Below are 26,105 nucleotides of genomic sequence, written 5' to 3' on the forward strand. Positions count from 1 at the left end.
ACATAATAAGAGAAAATACAATCTTTTTTGACAAAGCACATTCAGATGGAATAGCACTAAAATTAGTACCACTGTTTTCTCTCTCTCCACATAAATTATGCACACATTATCAACAAGACAACCTTGCTAATTAGATACATGTCAATTAGTATATTAATAGAGTTGAGTTGCTTTGCATTAAGATAAGCCATGCATCCATTACCTGCTGCTTATTTTGTGACTAAAACACACACAAAAAAGACAAAAACAGCTAAAGTTCAGGAACTAAATAGGACTCAAAGTTATTTTCCACAAACTAAGGATTACAATTTCCTAAGGCATGTATTTCTATGAACCAAATATACCTTTAACTCCATTAAGCTACTTCCTGAGTTTGTTTCTAGCTATGGGCAGTTATTACAAGAACGTGATGTTCACTTGCTGAGAATCCTGTAGGTTCTCATGTTCTCACATGACATTAATTTTTTGTTTTAATAATTATCACCATCTGAAAAAGGAATCAACACCAAAGGGAAGAAAAAGACATATTTGTGGAATGGGGGAAAAAGAGAAAGAGCTGGGGAAAGTCTCCTGGAGGTGTGTGAGGACATAGGAGTCAGCATAATGTTTTCCCATCACTGAGATAAGGGAAAATAGGAGATTTTAGTCTACATTTCACTTCCACTAAAATTAAAATTAGATAGAAAACCTACGTGGCCATCATTTATAAGTATTTATTAACTAAACAAAATACAAATGAGAAGGGGAAGGAGAGCAGCTAGCAGGAAAGTCCTGGGTAAAAACAGTTCTGACCAGAATTTCTCAACTCCATATATGGCAACTGATTAAAAACAAAACAAAACAAAACAAAAAACTACGCCAGAGTCAATGCTTGTGAAATTTCTACCCTTTTCTTCTTCTTCTTCTTCTTTTTTTTTTTTTCCTTTTTGGTCATGCCCATGGCACGTGGAAGTTCCCGGGCCAGGGATTGAACCTGAGCCACAGCAGTGACAATGTCAGATCCTTAACCTACTGAATGACCAGGGAACTCCTGAAATTTCTGCTCTTTTTGTTAAAACTGCAATCTGTGGATTAAATTATTTTCACCAAGGTCAAGATTTTCAATGAGAAAATATGGGGTGTTTCAAGATGTTATTTTGGTCAATTAATTTCTTCTTTCTTCTGGTCATTCACACTTGGAATTGCCATCTGTTATCTGGCCACCAAACCAGGTCAAGTCTCCATAGTTCAAACACTGGAAAGACCTGGCTCTAATACATTTGTCTTTTTAATAATAATAAAGTGCTCTTCTGCCTTATAGGAAATTTCTCTGACCTCTAGCCAATTAGGCAAACCTGGTACTCAGTAGAGCCTTCCCCCTCCCTGTGAGCTAATGTTGTACCAGCAATCAGTTTCCTGACACTAAAATTGGTCTCTACACAGTTCCAGAAATATGTGATGATGACCCAATTAACAACAGATGAATTAATAACGGACAAAGAAAGGTCAAGAGTGGTTATCCAGAAACAAAAACACTTAGCCCTTACCATCATCCACAATGTCCTGGGCTGCCACGGAGTTTGTGTACACAACCAAATCAGAGAGCTCTCGACAGAGCTTCATGGTTTTCCTTCGGCGACCCAACCTGTAAAATACACACCCAGGACTCAAGATATTTTAGAGCTGGGAGCGGTCTAGGTTTTGCTTACTCCACCTTCCCTCTCTGCTCCTGATGGAGTCAAGGAATGGAATCCAAATGTGATTTTCTGTTTGGCATTCTATCACAGAACCCCACACATGTGGCTTTATTCACTGCTTGGCTCAGCCAGGGATCACAGTCTTTTCTCCTGAGCAAGTTCTATTGTGAAGAGCTTGATTCCCACCATTACTCAACTGTGGAGCAACACCAGAGTTTACCAGGGAACTACTCTGCTTTGGCAGGGAGAACCTAGACTAAAAAGGACTAGAGACGCTGCATTGTGGATCATAAGAATTACATATCTAAAGAGAAATACAATAAAATTTCTGTAGTCATTATCTTCTAGAGGCATAATTCCAGTGACTTTTATTTTCTTCTTAATGCTTTTCCTACATTCTTCAATGTACTTAACATCTATTATTCTCTGTCTCCTATAAACTCCTCCTAGGATCTCCTCCACAACTTTACAAATTCTACCACTAATCTTTACCACAGTAAAATTCTCCACAATGGAAGCAACCTAAATGTCCATTGACAGAGGAATGGATAAAAAAGATGTGGCACATACACACAATGGAATATTACTCAGCCACAAAAACAATGAAATAATGCCAATTAAAATTAGAACCTAGATGGACCTAGAATTTTATCATACTAAGTGAAGTTAGACAGTGAAAGACAAACATCAAATGGTATCACCTGTATGTGGAATCTAAAAAAGGATACAAATGAACTTATTTACAAAGCAGAAAGAGACTTATATTCTTTGAAAACAAACATGGTTACCAAAGGGGACAGGTGGTGGAGGAGAGATGAACTAGAGGTTGGGGATTGGCATATGCACACTGTGGTATTTGGAATAACTGGCCAACCCAGACCTGAAGAGAACTCTACCCAATATTCTGTGATAATCCATATTGGGAAAGAGTCTGAAAAAGAATGGTTGTGTGTATGTGTATAACTGAATCACTATCATACAACAGAAATTATAACAATATTGTAAATCAACTATACCTCAATGAAACATTTAAAAATAGGCAAAAAAAGGACAGGAGCCAAATTGTTTCAAGAACTAAAAAAAAAAAAAAATCCACAGATCATCACATTCCCCTCACAGACACACCTTTATCTGCTACAGAAATATCTAACCATTAAAAACTCCAGTGCTCACCACATAAGATACACAAATGGCCAATAAGAACATGAGGAGAGGCTCAACATCATTAGTCATTAGGGAAATGTAAATTAAAACTACAATGAGATACCACCTCATACCAACTAAAATGGCTATAACCAAAAAGGCAGACAATAACATGTGCTGGCAAGGCTGAGGAAAAACTGAAATGTTCATACATCGCTGGGGAATTTAAAATAGTACAACTCCTTTTCCAACATAGATTGGCAGCTCCTCAAAAATTTACAGAGTTACCATGTGACTCAGCAATTCTACTTTTAAGTATACCTCCAAGAGAAATAAAAACTTCTATCCACATAAAAGCTTATACATGAATATTCATTGCAGGATTATTCATAATAGCCAAAAAGTGAAAATAATCTAAATGTCCTTCAGCTAATGAGTGGATAAATAAAATGTAGTATATTCATACCATGAATATTATTCAACAATAAAAAGGAATGAAGTAATGATACATTCAACAACATATATGAATCTTGGAAATATAGTAAATGAAAGAAGCCAGACAAAAAAGGCCAAATATTGTTGGATTCCATTTATATGTCATATCCAGAAAAGGCAAATCTATAGAGACATAAAGTAGATTAGTAGAGACTGGGGGAGAGAGAAACAGAAAGTCACTGCTACTGGTAGTTTCTTTTTGGTGTAACGAAAATGTCCTGGAAAAGAAAATCATGGACTTGGAGAAGAGACTTGTGGCTGCCTGATGGGAGGGGGAGGGAGTGGGAGGGATCGGGAGCTTGGGCTTATCAGACACAACCTAGAATAGATTTACAAGGAGATCCCGCTGAATAGCATTGAGAACTATGTCTAGATACTCATGTTGCAACAGAAGAAAGGGTGGGGGAAAAACTGTAATTGCAATGTATACATGTAAGGATAACCTGACCCCCTTGCTGTACAGTGGGAAAATAAAAAAAAAAAAAAAAAGAAAAGAAAATGTTCTGGAATGAGATAGTGATGATATAGACTTATTCATTCAGTAAATACTTATTGAGCACATATTGGAAATAAAACAGTGAAAAAATTAGACAAAAATTCTTATCATAATGATACTTGTGTCATCAAGAGAACTAAGGCCAAAATGTGTCAACTCATTTTGCCAAGAAACAAGACATAAACATTGATATAAAAATCAATGGCAACCTACAGAATGGGAGAAAATAGTTTCAAATGATGCAACTGACAAGGGCTTAATCTCTAAAATATACAAACAACTTATACAACTCAGTAGGAAAAAAAAAAAAAAAAAACCCAAATGAAAAACAAGCAGAGACCTGAGTAGACATTTCTCCAAAGAAGATATACAGATGGCCAACAGGCACATGAAAAAATGCTCAACATCACTAAATATTAGAGAAATGCAACTCAAAACTACAATGAGGACCACCTCACACAAGTGAGAATGGCCATCATTAACAAGTCAACAAAATCAAATGGTGGAGAGGGTGTGGAGAAAAGGGAACCTTCCTTCACTGTTGGTGGGATGTAAATTGGTACAACCACGATGGAAAACAGGACGAAGGTACCTCAGAAAACTAAATGGAGAACTACCATATGACCTCAGAAAACTAAATGGAGAACTACCATATGACCTCAGAAATCCCACTCTTGGGCACATATCCAGATAAAACTTTCACTGAAAAAGATACCTGCACCCACATGTTCATTGCAGCACTATTCACAATAGCCAAGACATGGAAACAACCTACATGTCCATCGACAAATGAATGGATTAAGAAGATGTGGTATATATACACGATGGAATACTACTCAGCCTTAAAAAAAGAATGAAATAATGCCATTTGCAGCAACACGGATAGAACTAGAGACTCTTATACTAAGTGAAATAAGTCAGAAAGAGAAAGACAAATACCGTATGATATCACATATTTGGAATCTATATATGGCACAAATGAATCTATCTACAAAAAAGAAATAACCTCATGGACTTGGAGAGGAGGCTTGTGGTTGTCAAGGGGGAGAGGGAAGGAGTGGGACAGACTGGGAGTTTGGTGTTAGTAGATGAAAACTATTGTATTTGGAGTGGATAAGCAATGAGATTCTGCTGTATAGCACAGGGAACCATATCTAGTCACTTGTGATGGTGTATGATGGAGGATAATGTGAGAAAAAGAACATACATATATATATGTTCTGAGTCACTTTGCTATACAACGGAAATTGATAGAATGTTGTAAATTAATTGTAATAGAAAAAATAAAAATCTTATTAAAAAATTAATTATAAGAAAGAATCCATGCTCCACTTTTAATATTTAATTAGGAAATTCTATAGCCATTGGTGAATACATGGTTTTTTGATGGCAAATGATTATAAATCAGTGTGAGGAAGGTCACGCCTAGAAATTATAAGTAAAACTCCCAAGACATCCATAATACAGAGAACTTCTGCATAAAGTTAACTCTTTTTAATCATTAAGATTGAATTAGTTTTTGAGGTCCCAAAAGGACACCATCATAGATGCTTGGGCCTTCTATTATGGGCAAATCTCTTAACTGACTTCAGAGCATGATGCAACATGATTTCATGTGATACCTTCCCTGGCTATATGATTCAGAGTTGAGCCTTTCTCAAATTTCATCCTTGAGAACATTCACAGAAGAGGTCTCCTGGAAGGTGATTCTGTTTCTCTTATATCCTATAATGTAACTACATACTGAATTTTTTATACCCTAAAGGTAAAGACCCTATATATCTCCTTTGCCCTTACTAATTAGTTACTATTTCATGGATGGACATTTTGTTGAAGTGAAGCTCAAATATCGAACTTAACTGAAATCTAAATGTGATTCATTCTTGCAGAATCTCTATGCTTCAAAAAAAACATTTTAGTTTTTCAAGAAAGTCACAGAAGTGTGTGTGGGTGTGTACATGTGCACATGTTTGTATGCCTATCTATGAATGATATAATTTACATTCCTTTGTGAGACTCACTGTGTACATAATCTGTCAGAAAATCCTGCATCAAATCATGTATCACAATTCAAGCCCCAAAATTACCGTCATTGGAGTTCCCGTCTTGGCGGAAATGAATCGGACTAGGAACCATGAAGTTGCAGATTCGATCCCTGACCTTGCTCAATGGATTAAGGATTTGGTGTTGCCGTGAGCTGTAATGTAGTTTGCAGACATGGCTCGGATCTGGCGTTGCTGTGTCGCTGGCGTAGGCCGGCAGCAACAGCTCCAATTAGACCCCTAGCCTGGGAACCTCCATATGCCATGGATGCAGCCCTAAAAAGACAAAAAATAAAGTAAAAAATAAAAATAAATAAAATAAAATTACGGTCATTTTACTCATCCCAAATTCTACTGGCAATAATAAAGAAAAGAGCAGCTAATATTTTGGGGCACTTAATAGGGGTAGGGATCATCAGGCTAAGTACATTTCATTCCTTTAATCCTTTCAATGACCCTAAGAAACAAATACACATGACAAGCCTAATTTGCCCCATGTTAAAGTTGGAGGAACAAGAGTTTGAAATCTGGCTGATTTCAGATCCCTGGCTCTTCGCATGTGCTCATCACCTATCTTCTCCTTCGGACTCCTGTGACAGTGCTTCTGTACTAGTTCACGTGGCCTCTCTCTCTTCTCTGAAGACAATTTTGACCTGACAACTGCCACAGCCAGCATTTATTAAACGCTCATTGCACCAGGCAATGCAATTCCCCTATGTGTATTATCATCTCATATACCATTGATCTTCACGTGTCCCACGGTACTGAGCTCTTTACCTTGGGATCTGATTTTCTAGACTCATACACCCCAAAGAGACAGACTGATAGGGCTGGAGAGTCCCTAGGAGTCTGAGCGAGAAATGTGGAGCGCTTTCTTACCGGTACAGCTGGCCGATCTCCTTTCCAGGATTCTGCTGTGTGTCCTCTTCATCATCAGTACTGTAAGACTTAGACCGTGATTTTGTTGTTTTCTGCTAGAAAAATCAAAGTAAACTTAACAAAGACTCACTGCATTAGGTAAATCTACAACACACAGAGAACGAAATGGGCTTTTAAAATACATGCATACACAGGGACAGTAACTTGGAGGGGAAAAAACTGACCAAATATTGCAGCTCGCCTCACCATTAATAACAAGCATGTTTATAGCCAAAATTCACCTTAAGATACTAAGGCAAAACTAAGGCCTTCATGCTTTAAAACCAACTTCTAAGCCACATAAAGTGCATGTCATGCACTAAAGTTCTCTATGAGGAGTAGGGTCAAAGTGGTAATATCCAATTAAGTGATTATAAGGGATAAAGTATCCTCTTATATGGGAACCTCACTATTCCTATTGACTTGCTTAGAAAAGGCAGATTTGTTTTTTAAAAAGTAGTAATTTTTAAAATGAATAACTACCATTCCTGCTTTTCTTTAGTATGTGCTCAAAAACCCATCTAAATCAAACTGTTCTACCAAACTTTTGATTCTTTTTAATTTCTAGAACACAGTGAAAATTGTTACCTATGATTCAGGCTGAAAGATCATAGCAGTAATCTGGTGCCTTTGGACAGATTAGCTGTTAGACAGAAAACCCCTTAGGAATGATGCAGTTTCATCTCCACCACATTGGAGATAACTCCAATACTTGCGAACTCATACCTCAACAATACAAACAAAGCTGAAGGACCCTAGTAACTGCAGAAAACCTTGTCACCAAAAACACAACCTCTCCAAACTAAGACTTTCAGACAGAGTACCCTGGACATCTGAGGAATGTAGCTTAGAAAAGGAAAGGGACTCCATCCACACATTACCATAGAACTCTAAGACCTTCTAGATTTTCTCATTCCCAGAAAATAAAAAATCAAGCTATATGGTTGGCATAAACACACTCAACTCTAGTGCACTGAGAGCCAGGTACCAATTTAGTCTGGAACCTTTTCAGATCTTATTTATGCCTTGAGAATCTCAATGTACATGATAAAGGAACCCAAGCACCTTATGATTTCATGCTCCAGATAGGCCTCTTAACAAGCAGATAAATTGACTAACCTTCCAGGCTTCCAATTGTGATATATTTTTTTTCTTTTTGGAGTCCCCTTGTGGCACATGGGGTTACTGCAGTGGCTTGGATCACTCCGGTGTCACAGGTCTGATCCATGGCCTGGGAACTTCTGCATACCAAGGTTGCAACCAAAAACTTTAAAAAAAGTTATAAAAGGAAATTATAACCGATTGTGATTTTTTTAAGGGCAGGACAAAAACATTTATTCTAAAGGATTATTAGTTTTGTGATGATTAAATAAGAAGACATGGAAAGTCATTCTGGAAGCCACATAATATTAACATCCAATTTTAAATACTATTAGTATTTATTAAAATAATAATCTAGTCTTGTGGACATTCATTCTTATGACTTGAGACATAATAAATCCTAATTCTATAGTAGCTTAAAAACTCTCTAAAAGGTTTACTTTGGAAAACAGTTTTAATTTAAATGAGTAGTTGTAATCAAGAAATGAAATATTCTTCAATTCCACCAACAGTGAGCAATTTAAGGTGTTACAACAATAAATCTCTTTTAGGTTCATTTTAAAATATAAAATGCAAAAAATAGGACTAAGTAATGAAGTACCAATGATAGATAATTGGAGAAATGATGATATATTTTCCTTACATACAGTTTTGACACATCCCATCATGGATAATATACCATATAATCAATTTTTCATCTTACTTTTTTATTTAATGTTTTTCATGTTGAGCTCTTCAGGGTGATCATCTTTGAACAACTACATAATTGTCCATCGTGTGAATGAATCACGATTTACATAAGCAGCCTTTATGGGAGAACACTTTAGTTGTTTTCAGTTTATTATGACTATTTTATCCAAACTTTTAATAAGTTATCCTATTGATGGGGCAGGAAATATTGATACACCATGCCTTGAAGTATAAAAGATGGCCTTGGAGAAACCTTATGCATAAAGTTCATCACCCAATAATTGATTTCTTAGTTAACATATTTTACTTTTTAATTTAAGTATCACACACATTTAGAAAAGTACAAGAATCAGAACAGTACAACATGATGACTTCCCACAGAGTGTAACCACCCAAGTGAGGAAATGGAATATCATCTGCCTTCGGAGTCCCCTTTTTGGTCATCACCTTCTCCCTGAAGGTAGCTACCATCCTGAATTTTATCCCATAGGTTTTTTGTTTTTGTTTTTATTTTGCCGTTTTTGAACTTCATATAAAAGGAATCAAACTGCATGTACTCTCTTAGATCTGGATTCTTTTGCTCAATGATATGTTTACAAAGAACATACTGCAGGAAGTTGTAATTTTGTCATTCTCCTTGTTGATAAATATGCCCTCATGTGAATACACCACAATTTTTATTCATTCTATTACTGATAGATGGTTGAACTGTTTCCTGTTAGTGCTACTAGGAATAATGTCACTATAAATATCATTGTTTCAGTGTCATGACTCATAACCACAATTGAACTGATAAGACCTGGTTCATTCAGCAGCTTTAGTAGATATGGGGAAACAGTGTGCGGAAGTAGATGCACAAATGCAGATTCGAATGAGCAGTTTATGAAAGATCGACCTGCCCAACATCCTTCCTCACACTTGATGTTGTCCATCTCTTTACATTTGCTGTTATGGTGGGTGTATATGGAATCTCATCATCATTTTAGTTTGCAATCCCCAAAGGACTGGTAAGGGTGAGCACCTTTTCCATATTAGTCACTTGGATATCTTCCCCTGTGAAGTGCATTTAAGTCTTTTGCCCATTTAAAAAAAAAATTAGGGTGACTATCTTTATTGATTTGGAGAAATTCTTTATATATTCAGGATACAAGTCCTATGTGGCATATGTGTATTGAAAATATTCTTTTCCAGTACGCCATGTGCTCTTGATGCTTTTAATGAACAGACATTCTTAAGTTTTAGAGTAGTTTAATTATGAGTGTTTTCCTTTTCTGGGGTCCTGTGTAAGAAACTTTCAGTTAGTCCAAGGTCATGATGATAAATTCTCCTGTTACCTTCCAGGCACTTTCAATCAATTGAAATATGCATATTTATAACTCTTAATTCATACCTTATGTCTTCCAAAGTTGGTCATGAGGGATCGTCCATGTGCTTTCTTTCCACTTTCCTTCACATCTGGATGCTAAGTAAATAAAGCATAATATGACTATTTTTTCTTATTCGCTTTTGTTTTTTCCTTAATTCCAGTAGAATGGCATTGCCTCTCTTCTTCTGTCTCTAAGTGAGCAGCAAGCACATCCTGCCCCTTTCTTCCTGCTCTACCGGCCATGTCCCTGAAGGTGGCTGTGTCTGCCTTGGGGGAGGGGGAGCGGGGACACTGACAGAGAAGCCTGGGCACCACCAGGGGATGGCAACTGCCAATAGCATCCCAAAGCTGGGGTTCCGGGCTTCTCACTGATGCCCAGGTGTGCAGGCCTCCCGGTGCCTGTTCACAAGGCTCTCCACAGCACAGGATGCATTCTTCTGAATGCCCTGAGGGGGCATAAATCATCTTTAGTTAAAAGTAGATTTCATTTGGAAAAATAACAAACAGTCATTAAGAGCCAATTTGGTTGAATACAAAATGATTCACATTAATTGAAGGTTGCTATTTGGAATGTGGAAACATTAATAATAAATAAAGTATAAGTATATCTAATAAGACTGTTTTTCTTCTTTCTTTTTTTTTCTTTCTTTTTGGGGGTGCACCTGCAGCATATGGAAGTTTCCAGGCTAGGGGTCGCATCAGAGCTATAGCTGCAGGCCTATGCCAGAGCCGCAGCAATGCCAAATCCGAGTCATGACTGAACTACACCACAGCAATGCTGGATCCTTAACCCACTGAGCGAGGCCAGGATCAACCCGCATCCCCGTGGTTACTAGTCGGGTTCGTTACAGCTAAGCCACGACGGAAACTCCCTATTTTCCTTAAAGTAAGCCACAACAAAGCTTATCTGTTCACTAAAATCATTCCCTCTGTGGTGAACACAAGAAACAGATTGTAGCCTCTGAAATCCTCATATGAATTAATTTTCCAGGCTAGAGATCTCTTTACTTTAGGGGACAGAAAGGCCACACTGCTAAAAGATTTAGACTCTTATACAATTGTTATCCCTAAAAATACGTATTAGGTGAACTCACTGTGAATTACAGGATATAAGGACAGACCAACAGCCCCCCACCTCCAGGACTTTCAGCTGAACAAAGATAATCTTGTAAAGGGAATATGTATGGATGAGCAAAACCACTCAAAATCAAAAGGTCAGGGAGAGAATTTACATATTATCCATAGAGACTGATCAATTTGGGATGGGGACAGGGAGGAGTGAGAACAGGGTTGGGGAAAGAGGCAGTTCAGAAAACACCAGAGGAGGGTGGGGAGCAGGTTTACAGGGTAATTTTAGTGGAATAGTTTATATGTTTTGACTACCTTTGAAGATCAATTAAAGTTGATCATCAACTATTCAAAAACCCTGGAATTAATAAAGTAATCAGATGTGGTTATAGAAATAACACTGTTCTACAAGCTAAGAGACCCAGTTCTGCCACCAAGTAGCCACAGGTTCTCCTGACCTCAGTCCTCTCATCTGTGAAGTGGGGAGGAATGGATCAATTAACCTCTGAGTTCCTTTCTAGTTCTATAGGAGCTCATCTATTGGTAGGGAGACCATGTCACCTATTGCCTAAAACAGGACTCTTTAGAGTGAAATGGGGCACTTCTAATAATTAATTACTCTGGGACAATACGTATAAGTGGGGCTGTCCCAGGCGAGTTAACGTATAAAGTCATCTTCTTTAATAGGCACCTGCTTTTCCCAAGGATTATACTAAGTGCATTACATACATTCTCACCTAATATATATAACCATCTCTGGAGATAAGTATAATTAAAATCCCAGTTTTGCAGATAAGAAAAACCAAAATATAATGAAGTTAGATAATATGCCTGAAGTTACACAACTAGTTAGTGATAACATAGGGATTTTGTGGAGTTATACATCTCGTCCCTGGCTTGCTCCCTTTCTCCCACTCTACCTTCGCTCTTTATGTACAAGAGGAATATACACAAATACCTCTCCCCAACCTGACCTCTCCTTGAGCACCAGCCCCACATCTTTCACTGAATTCATGGATCAGACTTTGTGCTAGAACATGACATGAATACAACGGAGACAACAAGCAAGAGAGATGCAGACTCTGTCCTCCATGGGCTTGCAATGTTACTTGGAGACAATTAATCGCAAGACAGTATAATAAGATGGAGAAATTTAACTATAACTGTGTATAACTATGATGGGGAAGTTTTGGGGCACTGTCTGGAGGCACAGGAAGGCCATCTACCTAGACGAGAGGATCAAAGAGGACTTTTAAGGGGACACATTACAAAAGCATAAGCCAGAAGACAGGCAGACATCATCATCTATGTGAGGTGAAGAAGACGAAGTATGCCCTGGCCAAGGAAAGAAAAACCACAAAGGCCAAGTGCTAAGAAGGTAGTACTTTCCAAGAAACAAAGAAAAAGCAGAAGGAGGAGTTACCATCATGGCTCAGCAGTTAATGAATCTGACTAGCATCCATGAGGATGTGGGTTCAATCTCCAGCCTCGCTTGGTGGGTTAAGGATCCAGTGTTGCCGTGAGCTGTGGTGTAGGTCACAGACCTGGCTCGGATCTGGCATTGTTGTGGCATGGCATAGGCTGGAGGCTACAGCTCCAATTGGACCCCTAGCCTGAGAACCTCCATATGCCTCAGATGAGGCCCTAAAAAGACAAGGAAGGAAGGAAGGAAGGGCAGAAGGGAGTTGTACTATACACATGTGCATTAGTGGATGAGTCAAGGTCAGGGTCGGATCATAGAAAAAGGATCTTTTGGGCTATGGCTTGCAATCTGAACTTCATCCTCCAAACTACAAAGAGCCTTTGAATGGTTTAAAATAGGAGAATGGCATGATCAGATGTGCAATTCTGAAATATCACTATGGGAGTATTATAAGTGAGAGACTGGAGGGAGCGGGACAGTGGGAGAGCTGGGAAGGTCCATTTAGGGAATAATTAAGGCCACCCAGGCAGCCACAGCTGGGTATAAAGAAAGGCATGAATTCAAGAACTCTAAAGAAGTCAGGCACCCTTCTTGTTTATTAAGTTCTTCCAGCATGAAGGATGAGAATTTCACTCTTGTTTTATTTCAAGGATCTCTGGGGGGAAAATGGCACAAGCAGAACCCAGTACTGCACTGCTGAGCAACCATCCAAGAAGGAAGGAGCTAGAGTGATGTGCTTTCCTGAACCCATATTCTCAGCCTTGGCTCCACACTCACATGTGTATCTGACACAGATGGACTTGTCTCAACAGTAACTTGTCTTTGCTTGCCCACTGAACCAAAACCATATTTTATTTTAAAAACTAACACAACAGTAGGGTTAAAAACCTTAACATTTAATAGTTCAGTTTCTTAAAGTTGAGGATCCATTTACTTCTAATAATATGGTGGTGACCTTGGATCTGAGTGTCCAAATCTAATGCACTATTGTAGTCACTGAGATTTAAGGGGAGTGAAAAAATAAGAAAAAGGAGGATGGGCTTTGTCCTACTACGTCTCTGAAATTTGAGGTCCCTTGCCATCTTGCCTGAGGGAAAATTATCACCAGGATCTTTTCCATAAAAAGAAAGATAGAATTGTTTTGTTTCTTCAAAATTTTCCAAGACCTGCTGTTGCCTTTCCAATTGGAATGATCTGGGCTGGAGCAAAGACTGCTCCAAAAACTTACTGGGAATTGATTGGCCCAGACTAGCCAATTCACCAGGGACAAGAAGCAGAAATCAAGCTGGGCTAATGGAGTGTAATTTCACAGGTATTTGTGTAGTTGAAAATAAGAGGCTGGAGGGGCAGGGAGGAAGGCAGAGGATTTAGAAATGTTATGAAAATTCAAAATTGTATGATAAACTGTAAGGGCAATAATGCCGTAATTGACATTTTGGTTGTCTCGCCAACATTCCATTCCACCCCTCTGGCGTGCTATTTCAGAGAGGCTAACCTTCAAGTCAGTTCTAAGGGTAAGTTCTCATAGGCATCAGCAAGCCAATATTATCCTATACCCTTGCCAAACTGCTGTTCCAAGAAGGACATATAACCGAGGCCACAGAGATTGGCTCAGGGGTGGACACGTGAGCTAAGTGCCCCGTCAAAGCTCAGCACCACCTCTGGTTTGCTGGCATGATGCACATACACTGTCTCACTCTCTCTGGACTTGAACCAAGAAACACATAGCTCGGGGGCCCATTAGCAGTCACCCTGAAACCACCAAGACAGGGGGAACCAGACATGGGATGATGCTAAGCACGTGGTAGGTAAACAGAGACAGATCTTTTGTGACCCTGCTGAGCCTCTGAATTAAGCCCACCTTGAAGGCCACACTGCAGATGAACTTGCCGCTTACCTAACCCAACATCTTTCCTCATTATTTAAGCTATTTTGAATTAGGTTTTCTCTATTTGGAAACTAAACAGACATGAGAAACAGTCCGGTGATTGAAAGGCTGAACTTGTATAGGGTTTAGAAAGTAACCGCCAAAGCTGGTCCCTCAGATCCAAGGGTGGTCACCACCACATATGACCTTCCCTTTGCCTGGGTAGCTCTGAGTTCTGAGGACAGGTGGCAATAGCAAGGAGGGCTGTTAAGCCAGTGACCACATGGATCCGCTCTGGGCCAGAATAAATGCCCTCAATGTCCTGAAATGATAGCATCAATAAACAAATGACCCCTCTTCCTGGCCCATTTGTGATATTTTTATTAGAAAGCAAAATAAATCTCAACCAGAGACCAAATCATTCATTCATTCAACAACTATACATGAAGGTCATACAAGTCCCAAGCACTATACGAGTCAGAATAATAATGGTAATAAAGACTGGCATGGTTCCCTTCTTCATGGACTCTACAGTCCAGTTGAGAGGACAGATATTGAACAAATAACTACAAATTTGTAAAAAAAATTTTTTTAATTAAAAAAATTTTTCATAAAAAAGAAGACATAACAGGCTACCATCAATAATATAAAGGTGATAGCTAACCTAATACAGGGGTCAAGGCAGCACTCATTTAGAACACCACACTGATGCTGCAATTTAAGTAGAAGTTAGCTAGAGGAGATGTAGAAATGAGTGTTCCAGGCAGAGGAAACAGAATGTGAGGAAGACCATGGCATTTAGACAGCTGTGGCTGGCATGACAATTGTGTGTGGTGGTGTGATAGGGAGGATGGGGAGAAGAGACAGGAGAGGTAAGCAAGGAAGCAATTAAGTAGGTCCTTGAAGGCCTAGTTTAAGAGTCTGTAAATTATCCCAAGCATAATGGGAAGCCACTGAAAAATTCTGAACAATGGAGTGACATGATCAGATTTGCATGTTTAAAACATCAAGCTGATTTCAAAGTGAAGGTTGGATTGAAAGAGGACAAGTAAGTAAATGGGTAAGACACATATCCAAAGTACTGTCTACTGTTAATCAGAATTTCCTTAAATTCTCCCATTGCAATTCATTTGAAAGTACAGATTTAATTCCTGCTGTGGCTCAGCGGTAATGAACCCAACTAGTATCCATGAGGATGCAGGTTTGATCCCTGGCCTTGCTCAGTAGATTACGGATCCTGCATTGCCATGAGCTGTGGTGTAGCTTGCAGATGCTGCTCAGATCCAGCATTGCTGTGGCTGTGGTGTAATGGTGTAGGCCGGCAGCTGCAGCTCTGATTCGACCCCTAGCCTGGGAACTTCCATAAGCCTCGGGTGCAGGCCTAAAAAGAAAAAAGAGGGCAGGAGAAGTCTAGGTGAGAGTTAACTTTGGCCTGAATTAGGACACAGCCATGGAGAAGTGAACAGATAGACACATTCAGGAGGGGTGATCAACAGGGCATCGAGGCCACCTGAATGAGCCACCCTCACCTGGGTACACATGGGAAAGGTGAATGCAGGGGCATAGGCTTTGTCCTGAGGGGCCTGGTGAACCAGTGCATGAGTCATTTCCATCCCCATTCATCCACTTTAATCTGCTATTTCTCACATCACTTTGCAATAGGCAATTTTCATTTCTCCAGCAATATGAGGATAGAAATGGAAGAAAGTGAAAAAGCATTCCACAAATGACAAATGATCAGAAATAAAGTATGACGTGCTTTCTTTTTCCTGCTGAAGGACAAATACAAGAGGGAATTGTATACCTGCTTCAGGTGTGCATTTAAGCCTTCATGCGTGGCCTTCAGTAGTGCCCTCACTGTGAAACTATCAGGATCTTCCTTGTCTCGAATTTGAGATTCTTTTAACAGTGACTCCAGTTTTTTCCTTATGAAAGACTCCACCTGATGCTCAGTGGTCCCATTATTCTGCAAAGAATTAAGCAATGGAAATAATTTCCCTTAAGAAACACAGAATCACTTACAGCACACCCTTCACTCAAGCCAGTATTTCTTCTATAATTTCTCTCTCAATTACCTGTAAGAAGATAAGCTTATTGAACCATTTTTGTCCTTCTCCCCACACCCCTTCACCAGTACCGTACAATCATGATTACTGGGACCACATTCACCTTTCAGCAACCTTATATAAGTCTTCAGAGATGCAGAATCTAATGTTTAGGGAAGTTAAATAAGTTGATCAAGGTTACTTTAGGATCACAACTAATTTCAAATATTTTGGATAACAAAGCTCTGCCTGGGTCCAGATGATGACTTATGTAACTTATGCAATTTTTAGGTGACCAAGGGACACAGATTTCCTAGAAGTCTCATTTAGCATAGTCTTTTGGCCACCTTGTTCTACCTGAAATCAATGGCCCAGGCTCTGCTCACTACATCTGTCAACAACTTCACCTCTCCCATTGTCCAACACATTTCTGTAAATTGTTTAGCCATTTGCCAAAGACCAACCCACCCAAAAGCAAGGAAGGGGCACTCCTCCACCAGAATGATTCTCCTAGTCCTCATCCAAAGTTTAAGGTCCATTTTTTCACTTGCAAATTTGTTACTAAATTGCCATTAAACTGCAGAATGGGCCGTTTTTCAGTAATTCATTTTCACAATCAATATAAAAAGAAATTTGTGAAAAAAAAGGGGGCTACATCAGGTTAGGTTATTGAATTTCCCTGTATTAATATCACAGTATGAATATCTTTAATATATCCCACGAGTGAGGCATTCCACCTTAATGAAGGCCCTCAGGTCCTGAGGAGATGTGAAGGTGGAAAAGAGCTTGCCTTTGACATAAGGAGCAAACACCCCATTAGGCTAAGAATGCTATGTCCCCAAATATCCTATTGTGGTCCACACAGCTGCCTGCAAGAGCACAGATGACCAGCACAACAGGGGTTCTGAGAGTCTCTGGGTAGACAAGGGTCTGAGTCATATTTTAGAAATGATATTAACCTGGCAGGGTGCGCAGAAAGAGGAAAGGTACCTACAGATGAAAAGCCAGGCACACTGGCTCCTGCTATGGGCACTAAGAGCCCAGGCCAATGTACTAGTGGGGGATTTAATAAGAGTGAGAGTTTGAGGGTATTTTCCATAAAATAAGCATGTATTGAGCTGCTATGCCACTGTCACAGAACACTCCATGTCACAGAGAAGACAGACACATCAGTGAACAGTTACACAACAGGTGTAATAGGGTGACAGAGGGGTACACAGAGGAGGGGCACCTTGTCTGGCCTTGGGAATGCAGGAGAGACTTCAAGGAGCAGTGCACATTTGAGCTAAGCCTTTAAACATGGGTGTATTAGGTTCCTGTGGCTGCTGTAATAAACTACCAAAAACCTAATAGTTTATAATCAAGAGAGATTTATTTTCCCACAATTCTAGAGGCCAGATGTATGAAATCAGGTCATCTGCAAGGCTACACCCTTCTCAAAGGCTTGAAGGAGAAAATTCTTCCTTGCTTCTTCTAATTCATGGTGGTGCCAAGCATTCCTTGGCTTGTGGCAGCAGAAGTCTAGGCTCTGCCTCTGTCTCCACATAACCGCCTCCTATGTATCCCTTAATGTTAATAAAGGGCAAGTTAATCCTGAGGAAAAAAAAAAGGCCACTTGTCATTGGATTTTAAGGCTCACCCAGTAAATCCAGAATGATCTCATCTCAAGATTCCTAACTTAATTACATCTACCAAGTCTCTTTTTCCAAATAAGGTACTAGAAGGTAGGAGTTGGATCTATCTTTCGGTGGCCACAAATCAACACACTACAATGAATAAGAGTTGATAAACTGGAGTTCTCTAGTAGCTCAGCAGGTTAAGGATCTGGCATTAGCACTGCTATGGTGCAAGTTCAGTCCCTGGCCCGGAACTCCCACATTCCACTAGTGTGGCCAAAAAAAAAAAAAAAAAGTTGATAATCTGGCAAAGAGGAGGGTGACAGCATTCCAATATGAGCAAAAGCCTGGAGAAAATAGCATCAGTGAGAACTAGAAACCACATGAACATGGGGAAAAGATCACAGGGAAACAGAAAAGGCTGTGCTGAAGCCCAAGAGCACTGCTACATAACAATGCTTCATTTGAGTCCCCAACACCTTTTAGGGAAGCATAGGACTAGCCAATTTTACTCATAATGAAGCCAAATTTTACTCAGAGGTAGAAAGATTCAACAACTTGTCCAAACATACAAGCCTAAGCAGTGGTGAACTGGGACCCAAGACTTCCAATTCAAAATTCTGTGTCTATTTCACCATCCAGTGCTGTGACCATCCCTTTTATACTGTCATAGAAAAAGAAATTCTTGGAGTTCCCTTTGTGGCGCAGCAGAAACGAACCTGACAAGTATCCATGAGGATGTGGGTTCGATTCCTAGCCTTGCTCAGTGAGTCAAGGACCCGGCATTGCCATGAGCTTTGGTGTAGGTAACAGATGTGACTCAGATCCCGTGTTGCTGTGGCTGTGGTGTAGACCAGCAGCTACAGCTCTGATTCGATCCCTGGTCTGGGAACTTCCATATGCTGTGGATGCAGCCCTAAAAAGCAAAACAAAACCAAAAAAAAGGAAGAAGAAAAAAAAAAAGAAAAGAAAAATTCTTGAGCCAAACTGATCATGAGCAGGCTCATATTTTAAACAACCATTAGTCCTATATGACACCTGGGAAATACCTCACCAAAATATCTCTATGAAAAAAGAGTAGAAATGATTTAAGGTCAGAGGTGAATCCAAGAAAGGAAGTTTAGGTCTGGAACTCCCAACACATTTTATCAGGTGATCCAGAGCCTGCAGGAAGCATGTGTGCTCGCAAGTCCAAAGGAGAAAGTGTGGAAGAGTCCCTAGTGTGCCCGTGTCACACAAATGCCCCAAAGAAGCATCAGTTTCTTTTCCTGACTCAGGGTTGCGTGAGAAGCAGGAGATAGCGAGGATGTGAACTGTAGCAGTTATGTCCAAACACTTTCCCCATCAGCAAAACAAGGATTAAAATACAAAGGCAGGCTGACTGGTGCTGGTGAAATAATGAATGCATGATACAAAGACTATAATTATTCACTTCACATCCTCTCAACACTGGGAGTTGCTGAAGGAATGATATTTCTGTCTGTTGATCTTTTTCTTCCCTGTGAAATACAGCATGAGAATAAATATGTGGCTGAGTTTTCACTAATATATTATCATTTGGCCCTGGAACACAATAACACTAATAAAAAGAAAGCTGAGATGGACACCTGACCTCACAACCTGTCAGCCACCAGGCAGCTGCAGACCACAGCTGAAAGCCATATGCATCATGATCTTTTGTTCCCCAAGCCAGCGAGCCAGCGGGAGAGGGAGGAGGTTGCAGCTGGAGTGGGGGGAGGGGAGGGCAGCCCTTCAATTTGGACAGGAGTACTTTCCACCTGAGAAGCAATCAGGGTTCCTAATTCCCATTTCTGTGAAATAAGTATGATCCAGGAATATCGACCACACAGAAATAAATCAAACACTGAACATACACTTGTTTCATCTCCAGCATAAAACAAAAAGATCACTAGAAAGACAGAGGGCTGACCACCCCAGGCTGGGAAGCAGCAGGAAAGGGGAGGCAGTGGGGTGGAGGGGCTGCCCCTTAAAGAGGGACTCTCAAGCAGTGGTGCTCTATCTCTACTACACACTAGAATCACCTGGGGAGTGGGATGCTGCAAAACCCCAGACTACACCCTAAGCCAATTACATAGGAATCTCTGGGCTTGGACCTATGCACTGGGATTTTTGAAAGCTCCCCTGTCATTCCACTGTGTAGACAAAGTTAAGGACCTTCACCTTAAAAACAAAACAAAACACTGGAATATCTTACCATCCTAAAATATCTCAGCCCCCAACCCCTCACAGGGCTAGAGTCTGCAGACAGGAAGGATAATTATTAGCTGCCCTTTGTGGGAGCCTTAGAGCTTTCCAAGCTGGTCACCTGAGTGTCATGGGCTGAAGAGCAGCTGCTTCTCTGCCAATCCAAGGCTGTCATCTACTCCTGTCCTCTACTATCTCCTGCCTGCCCCCTTAGCCCCCTTAAAACACCTTCTTTTCCTCAATCAAGGACCAGCTCAGGACATAACAATAGTGCTGCAGCTGTTATTCTTGTTACTGACTGTATCCAGCATTTATTAAGAACAAATCATGTGCCAGGTATTGTTCTAAGTTCTTTACAGTGTATGAAAGAACTTAGCCCTCATGATAATAATTTTTCTTTTTTCTTCAGTTAAATGATTTCATTCCTTGAGTACATAAAAAGTCAAATTAAGGCAACTATGTCAGAGGATAAGAGTGACTTGCCTTTCCAACTGGAAGAACTCATACTTTTTTTTAATTGAAGTATAATTGATTTACAATTTTATATTAGTTTCAGGTGAACAAAATTGCTTATTCTTATACTAGAGAGCATATTGGTTCAGTTGTTCTCAGTAAAAATCAGAATTCAGTATCCGTATTGTTTCTGTTTATCTCAAGATGTTTTCAAATACTAATAGGTTTTTTTCTTTTTTTGTTTTTTTGGGGTTTTTTTTGTCTTTTTGCCTTTTTCTAGGGCCACTCCTGCGGCACATGCAGGTTCCCAGGCTAGGGGTCTCGTCGGAGCTGTAGCCTCCGGCCTACGCCACAGCCACAGCAATGCGGGATCCGAGCCACATCTGTGACCTACACCACAGCTCACGGCAACACCAGATCCTTAACCCACTGAGCAAGGCCAGGGATGGAACCCGCAACCTCATGGTTCCTAGTTGGATTTGTCAACCACAACGGGAACTCCCAAATACTAATAGCTCTTTTAATTAACCAGTAGAAACCCCCAGGAAGATATTGAGAAAAATGGGTGGACTTCAGGATTCTCAAGATTTTGTTGTCTGTCTTACAATGCACTTGTACAAGGTCATGGGAATCCCCTAGGACTGTAGACCTGCTTCTTCAGGTCAGATGTCAATGTCAGCCAGAAGAGGACACGCCTACCACAGTTTAGGGCCAACAGGGACAGATCCTTCCTGGAAGCATGAATGTGACTTATGAAGGTGGCAGGCAGGCCAAGACACAGACACAAATGCATTTTGACATATTATTTTGATGTTCATTTAGAAGATGAGAATAAAGAAACTGAGGCATAGAAGGGTTGGCAAACTCTTCAGAATTATACAATTAACAGGTGGCAGAGCCAGGCTCTCACCTAGGCAGTCTGGCTCCAAAGCTTGTGTTTGACGAATCTCCCACCCAGTATTTCACCTGACCTACTCTGGGTATTCTAGCCCAACCTCAGCTCTCTTTTCCCTGAATTCACATTGTATGAAGTCAATAGCACATGACATAGGGAGTTCCCTGATGGTGTAATAGTTAAGATTCAGCACTTTCACCACTGCACCCCAGGTTGGATCACTAGTTTGGGAACTAAGATCTCACATCAAGCTGTTGCACATTGATCCAAAAAAATAATAACAAAACACCACATGACATAATAGTTTGTCAAGTTAGTTATTCATTATTTGCTACTAGTGTGATAACTGAAATCTTATATGTAGAAAGTCCTTAGCTTGGTGCTGGTGCTCAAAAAATGGTATTTAAATGGTGATTTTTTAGCTCAGGTATAAAAAATATAAGAGTACAATGTCAGAAAAGTAGCAGAAGGTAATGTTTCTTCAGAGCTGTTAAGCATACAATTAAAAATATTATTAGAGCAACCAATCTTTATATACTTAAAAATATATATATAGTCCAAAATGAATGTAAGTCTGGGTAGGCACATTTGTATATACATACGGGTTTATAAACGACTGTGTATATTCATGCTTGGGCGTCTTCCTCTGTTCCAGTGATAAAAGAACTAACAAAGAGAAAAGTCATAATCTTGGCCGCAATAAAATAACAAGATCACTGCAGATCGCAAATGTACCTGAGCTCCATATTCACAGTGGGCAAACATGGCCAAGAATTTATATCTTACAATAGAAGCTGAAGATTATCCACATGCTGTGGTCTCACAACATGGAACCAAGGTGGTAAACAAAGGTGGAATGGGGTCTTTAAGCAGGAAACATTAAAAAAAAAAAAAAACTATGTGGAAGATACAAAATTTAATATCGAAAAAGGCAGAAGTAAGAAGACAACCAAAATGTTGGTTGGCTTGGAGATTGGATGGGTAACATCTTCAACAGAAAATTCCCAATCAATGGGAGGTCTGGTTAGGAACTTGGGGCACAGGTGTGCTGTGTGTGTAGGTGGGGACCTCAAGGGGTGCTGCTTAGGGCTCAAATGAAAGCAACCTCTGAACCACTAGATTTGAAGGTTGAATACAGAAAGAAGGAGAATGGAAGGGAAAAACATTCCATTCAAAATTGAACCTTCACTTTAAAATAATGTTAACTGCATGCTAACATAAAGGAAACTTTATGAAAATTAAATGTTTGCCAAAACAAAAGAAAAAAAAAAATTGAACCTTCAACCCCAAATTCTAAAACCCATGTGGAAAACTAATGCTAAGGCAGAGTCCCACAAACATCAACACATGGAATGGAGATTCACTTTTTCACTTTAAAATAAGAATGTTTAGATGCTCAAAGATATAAAGAAATTGCCCCATAAAAAGATCAAGAAACTGAGAAGCCAAATAATAAAATAAGGACAGATGTCTATGAAAAAAAAAAAAACAGTAAAAATTTTTTCAAGTCAAGGGTATAGTCATTGAAATTAAAAGGATAGCTGGGGGGGAGTTCCCTTCATGGCTCAGTGGTTAATGACCCGACTAGGATCCATGAGGGTTCGGGTTCATTCCCTGGCCTCACTCAGTGGGTTAAGAATCTGGCATTGCCGTGAGATACATTGTAGGTCACAGATGTGGCTCAGACCCCAAGTTGCTGTGGCTGTGGCATAGGTCAGCAGTTGTAGCTCCGATTCAACCCGTAGCCTGGGGACTTCATATGCTGCGGGTTTGGCCCTAAAAAAGTAAAAAAGAAAAAGAAAATGGTAAAGTTACAGAACGGCTAGAATAGAAAGGAAGGACTTATTACCAAACTTCTCAGCAGTAGTAATTCTCAGAAGGCAATACTTTTGAAATATAAACATATACATAAAGGTCTAACATATGTATGTTAGAGCTTAAATGTTCATTACCTTTACTCTCTGGCCCAGCGGGAGGCAAAAGTGGTATCATGAACTAGAAAACAACTGGGATCTTCAGCTCACCTTCCACTCTTTCTCCCCTGAACACAAGATGCAACAGCAAACAGCATGCCTGGCACATGGGTGTTTACTGAGTAACAGGACCTCACAATCTCACGATGTTAACTCACCCGTTCCAAAAGTGCTGACAAGTCTTAAACCAACAAGATTCATAATCTGCCTTAAAATTGCTTAAATCTTAAAACAAAGAGTTTAGGAAAGAAGGTCAATCTGCAGCTAAGGAAGTAGAAAGGGAAGAAACTTATTAAAATGAGTAGTGTGAGACATACACACAGAGCGGATAATGGTTTTAGGGTATTAATACAACACAGGGTAGTTATGCGTTACTCTACTAGGGCTAATTTAAACTTGGTGGAAGGCTTGGTGTTCATGGGATGAGCAATGGGTGTTCACAAGAGAGAGAGAGAGAGAGAGAGCAAGAAAAAAAGACAATTGAATAACTCAGCAGAAGAGGAAAGTAATCAGTGAGGTTGAAATATGGCAGTGGAAAGTCTGTAAGGCACACTGACATGAGAGGACCCTATAAAGATGAATAATGGTGAGCTGGCCTCATTGAATCAAATCTGCTAGATTACTATACTGTGGTTGAAAAGAAATTGTCCCTGAGTCTTTGGGCTGTGTGATTCTTGGGTCACTGAACACAATGGCTTTACCTATAGCTTATACATTATGAGCCAGATTTTCTCTATGGCTGAAGCCACAAAATAGCCAGGCAGAAGCTTAAAAGATTCAATTAATTCAATAACAGAAAGTGTTTAAAAGAGCAAAAGCTTTCAGTGTGGTTTGAGTCGCTTAGACAGTAGACTAAGAGAAGAAGAAACTGGTACGAGGGTCCCGCCTCTCATGCTGCTTGTAATGCTGGGTGAGCCACAAATCCTGCTTCTGACCTCTGCACATGCTGCTCCCTCTACCTCAAAACGTTCTTCCCTAGATACCAGCATGGCTAACTTCACTTCTCTGAAGTCTTTGCTGACATGTTACCTTCTCTGTGAGACCTTTTCTGGCCATCCCATCGAAAACGTCAACAGACCCTTCACACACACACTATCTACACATCTTCCCTCCCTTTTTCTCTTTAGCACTTGTCACTGCTGCACACAAGATACATGTTACTTACTTGTTTTTTGGTCCTTGTCTATCCTCCCTTCTCCCATTAATGTATAAACTCCATGAAGGCAAAGCTTTTTGTCTGTTTTATTTATTGATATGTACCCCAACAGCTACAGCATGTCAGCTGCATCTCCAACAGGAGTTTCTCAATAAAATTTGGTTGAAATATGCAAATGAATCTTGCATAAGCCCCATGAGAGCTAGCATTCCAGTGTTTGTGAATGCTAAGCTAAAATTTTTAATATTTATGGTAGTAATAACAATTGTAAATCTAACCACATTCTGTTAACTTAAAACTGAGGTTAAATTCCTCTAAGGTAATTATTGGTTTCATACAAACTATGCGCAGTACATCCTCTCTTGCAGAAATACGATCAGATACTGGGTTTAGATCAGGCAATTTATATTCAATACTCAGATAAGGTATCTGAGCTCTCTGCTGACAACAGGACTAGAAATTGTCTGATTACAGGGTAACGTTTTGGCTTTCTAAATACAGCACTGCTTTTTCTCAGAAGAGCTCAAAAATAAAGAAAAAAAAAAGATTGGAAAAAATGAGTAAAAAAATCTCATAGATTTCCACCAGAATGTTGGTTTCTTGATGTATTTTCTCTCCTAAAGTATAACAAAGAGACACCTGTAAAATGTTACAGGTAAGACGCTCTTCACATTCACTTAGGCCCAAATCGGAACCCAAATGGAATCACGTTCTAAACTACCTGAATGTATGTATGTCTAACACCTAGACATTAACAAAGAGACTCTGAAGACTGAGGGGAACCCAGTTGGGTATTTTCACAGGTGAAGTTACTAATTTGTTTCTATAAAACTACAGCTAACTCTTTTTTGTCTCACTCTTTTATAAGTATAGATGTTTAACCTAGAAAAGTTAGAAGGCTCACTAACATTAGAAGAAAATTTACATTACTGGGTGGAGTTAGGAACTAGAATAACTTGGGTTTCACTCAGAGCAATATGTGACTCTTGTGATAGTAGCTAAATTTCTACCACTCGATTTCACCAGAAACTGCATTTCCTAAACACAAAACTTAGTCAAGACTCTATTCTTTGCTTCCAAGTGATAGACTATTCTGAGGCTGGCAACCGAGCATTTTGGGAAACAAGAGGCAGAGATAATGAAATTCAGAGACTAAAATCTGGTTCATAAAATAAAGCTTTAAAAAAGAATGAAATCAACTATAATCACAAGTAATTAATTACAAAAATTGCAATAGCTGGCATAGCAAAAAAGACTAAAATATTAACTATTTTCACTTATGTGAATCTGTCCAGATAAATTTTCTGTAACCATAGCCCTATTAGTGGTATTTAATTGAAATTAAATATTTAGTTAATTTTAACATTAAATTAAATTAAATATAATATTTAATATTAAAAGGCTATAATAATGCAGATGATAATTTTTCTTTTTCACTTCAAGCTGAATCTTCTTCACATCAACCCTTCTAAAATGC

The 26,105-nt window shown here is 39.5% G+C and overlaps 1 protein-coding gene across 14 annotated transcripts in view; it reads right to left on the reverse strand.

Moving 5' to 3' along the window:
- Positions 1–26,105, reverse strand: part of PLCH1 (phospholipase C eta 1) — a 242,633-nt gene that overhangs the window by 23,146 nt on the left and 193,382 nt on the right. For 11 of the 14 annotated variants that reach the window (XM_021069699.1, XM_013982146.2, XM_021069702.1 and 8 more), the window contains 4 exons: positions 16,090–16,251; positions 9,952–10,023; positions 6,732–6,826; positions 1,527–1,624 (listed from right to left, as the gene is read on the reverse strand). In XM_021069699.1, the coding sequence (XP_020925358.1) occupies positions 1,527–1,624; positions 6,732–6,826; positions 9,952–10,023; positions 16,090–16,251 (427 nt within the window). The remainder of the gene's footprint in view (positions 1–1,526; positions 1,625–6,731; positions 6,827–9,951; positions 10,024–16,089; positions 16,252–26,105) is intronic. The other 3 variants (XM_021069700.1, XM_021069703.1, XM_021069698.1) reach the window with 1 other exon arrangement.

This window comes from Sus scrofa, chromosome 13, assembly GCF_000003025.6.
Source record: "Sus scrofa isolate TJ Tabasco breed Duroc chromosome 13, Sscrofa11.1, whole genome shotgun sequence".
Lineage (NCBI taxonomy): Eukaryota > Metazoa > Chordata > Mammalia > Artiodactyla > Suidae > Sus > Sus scrofa.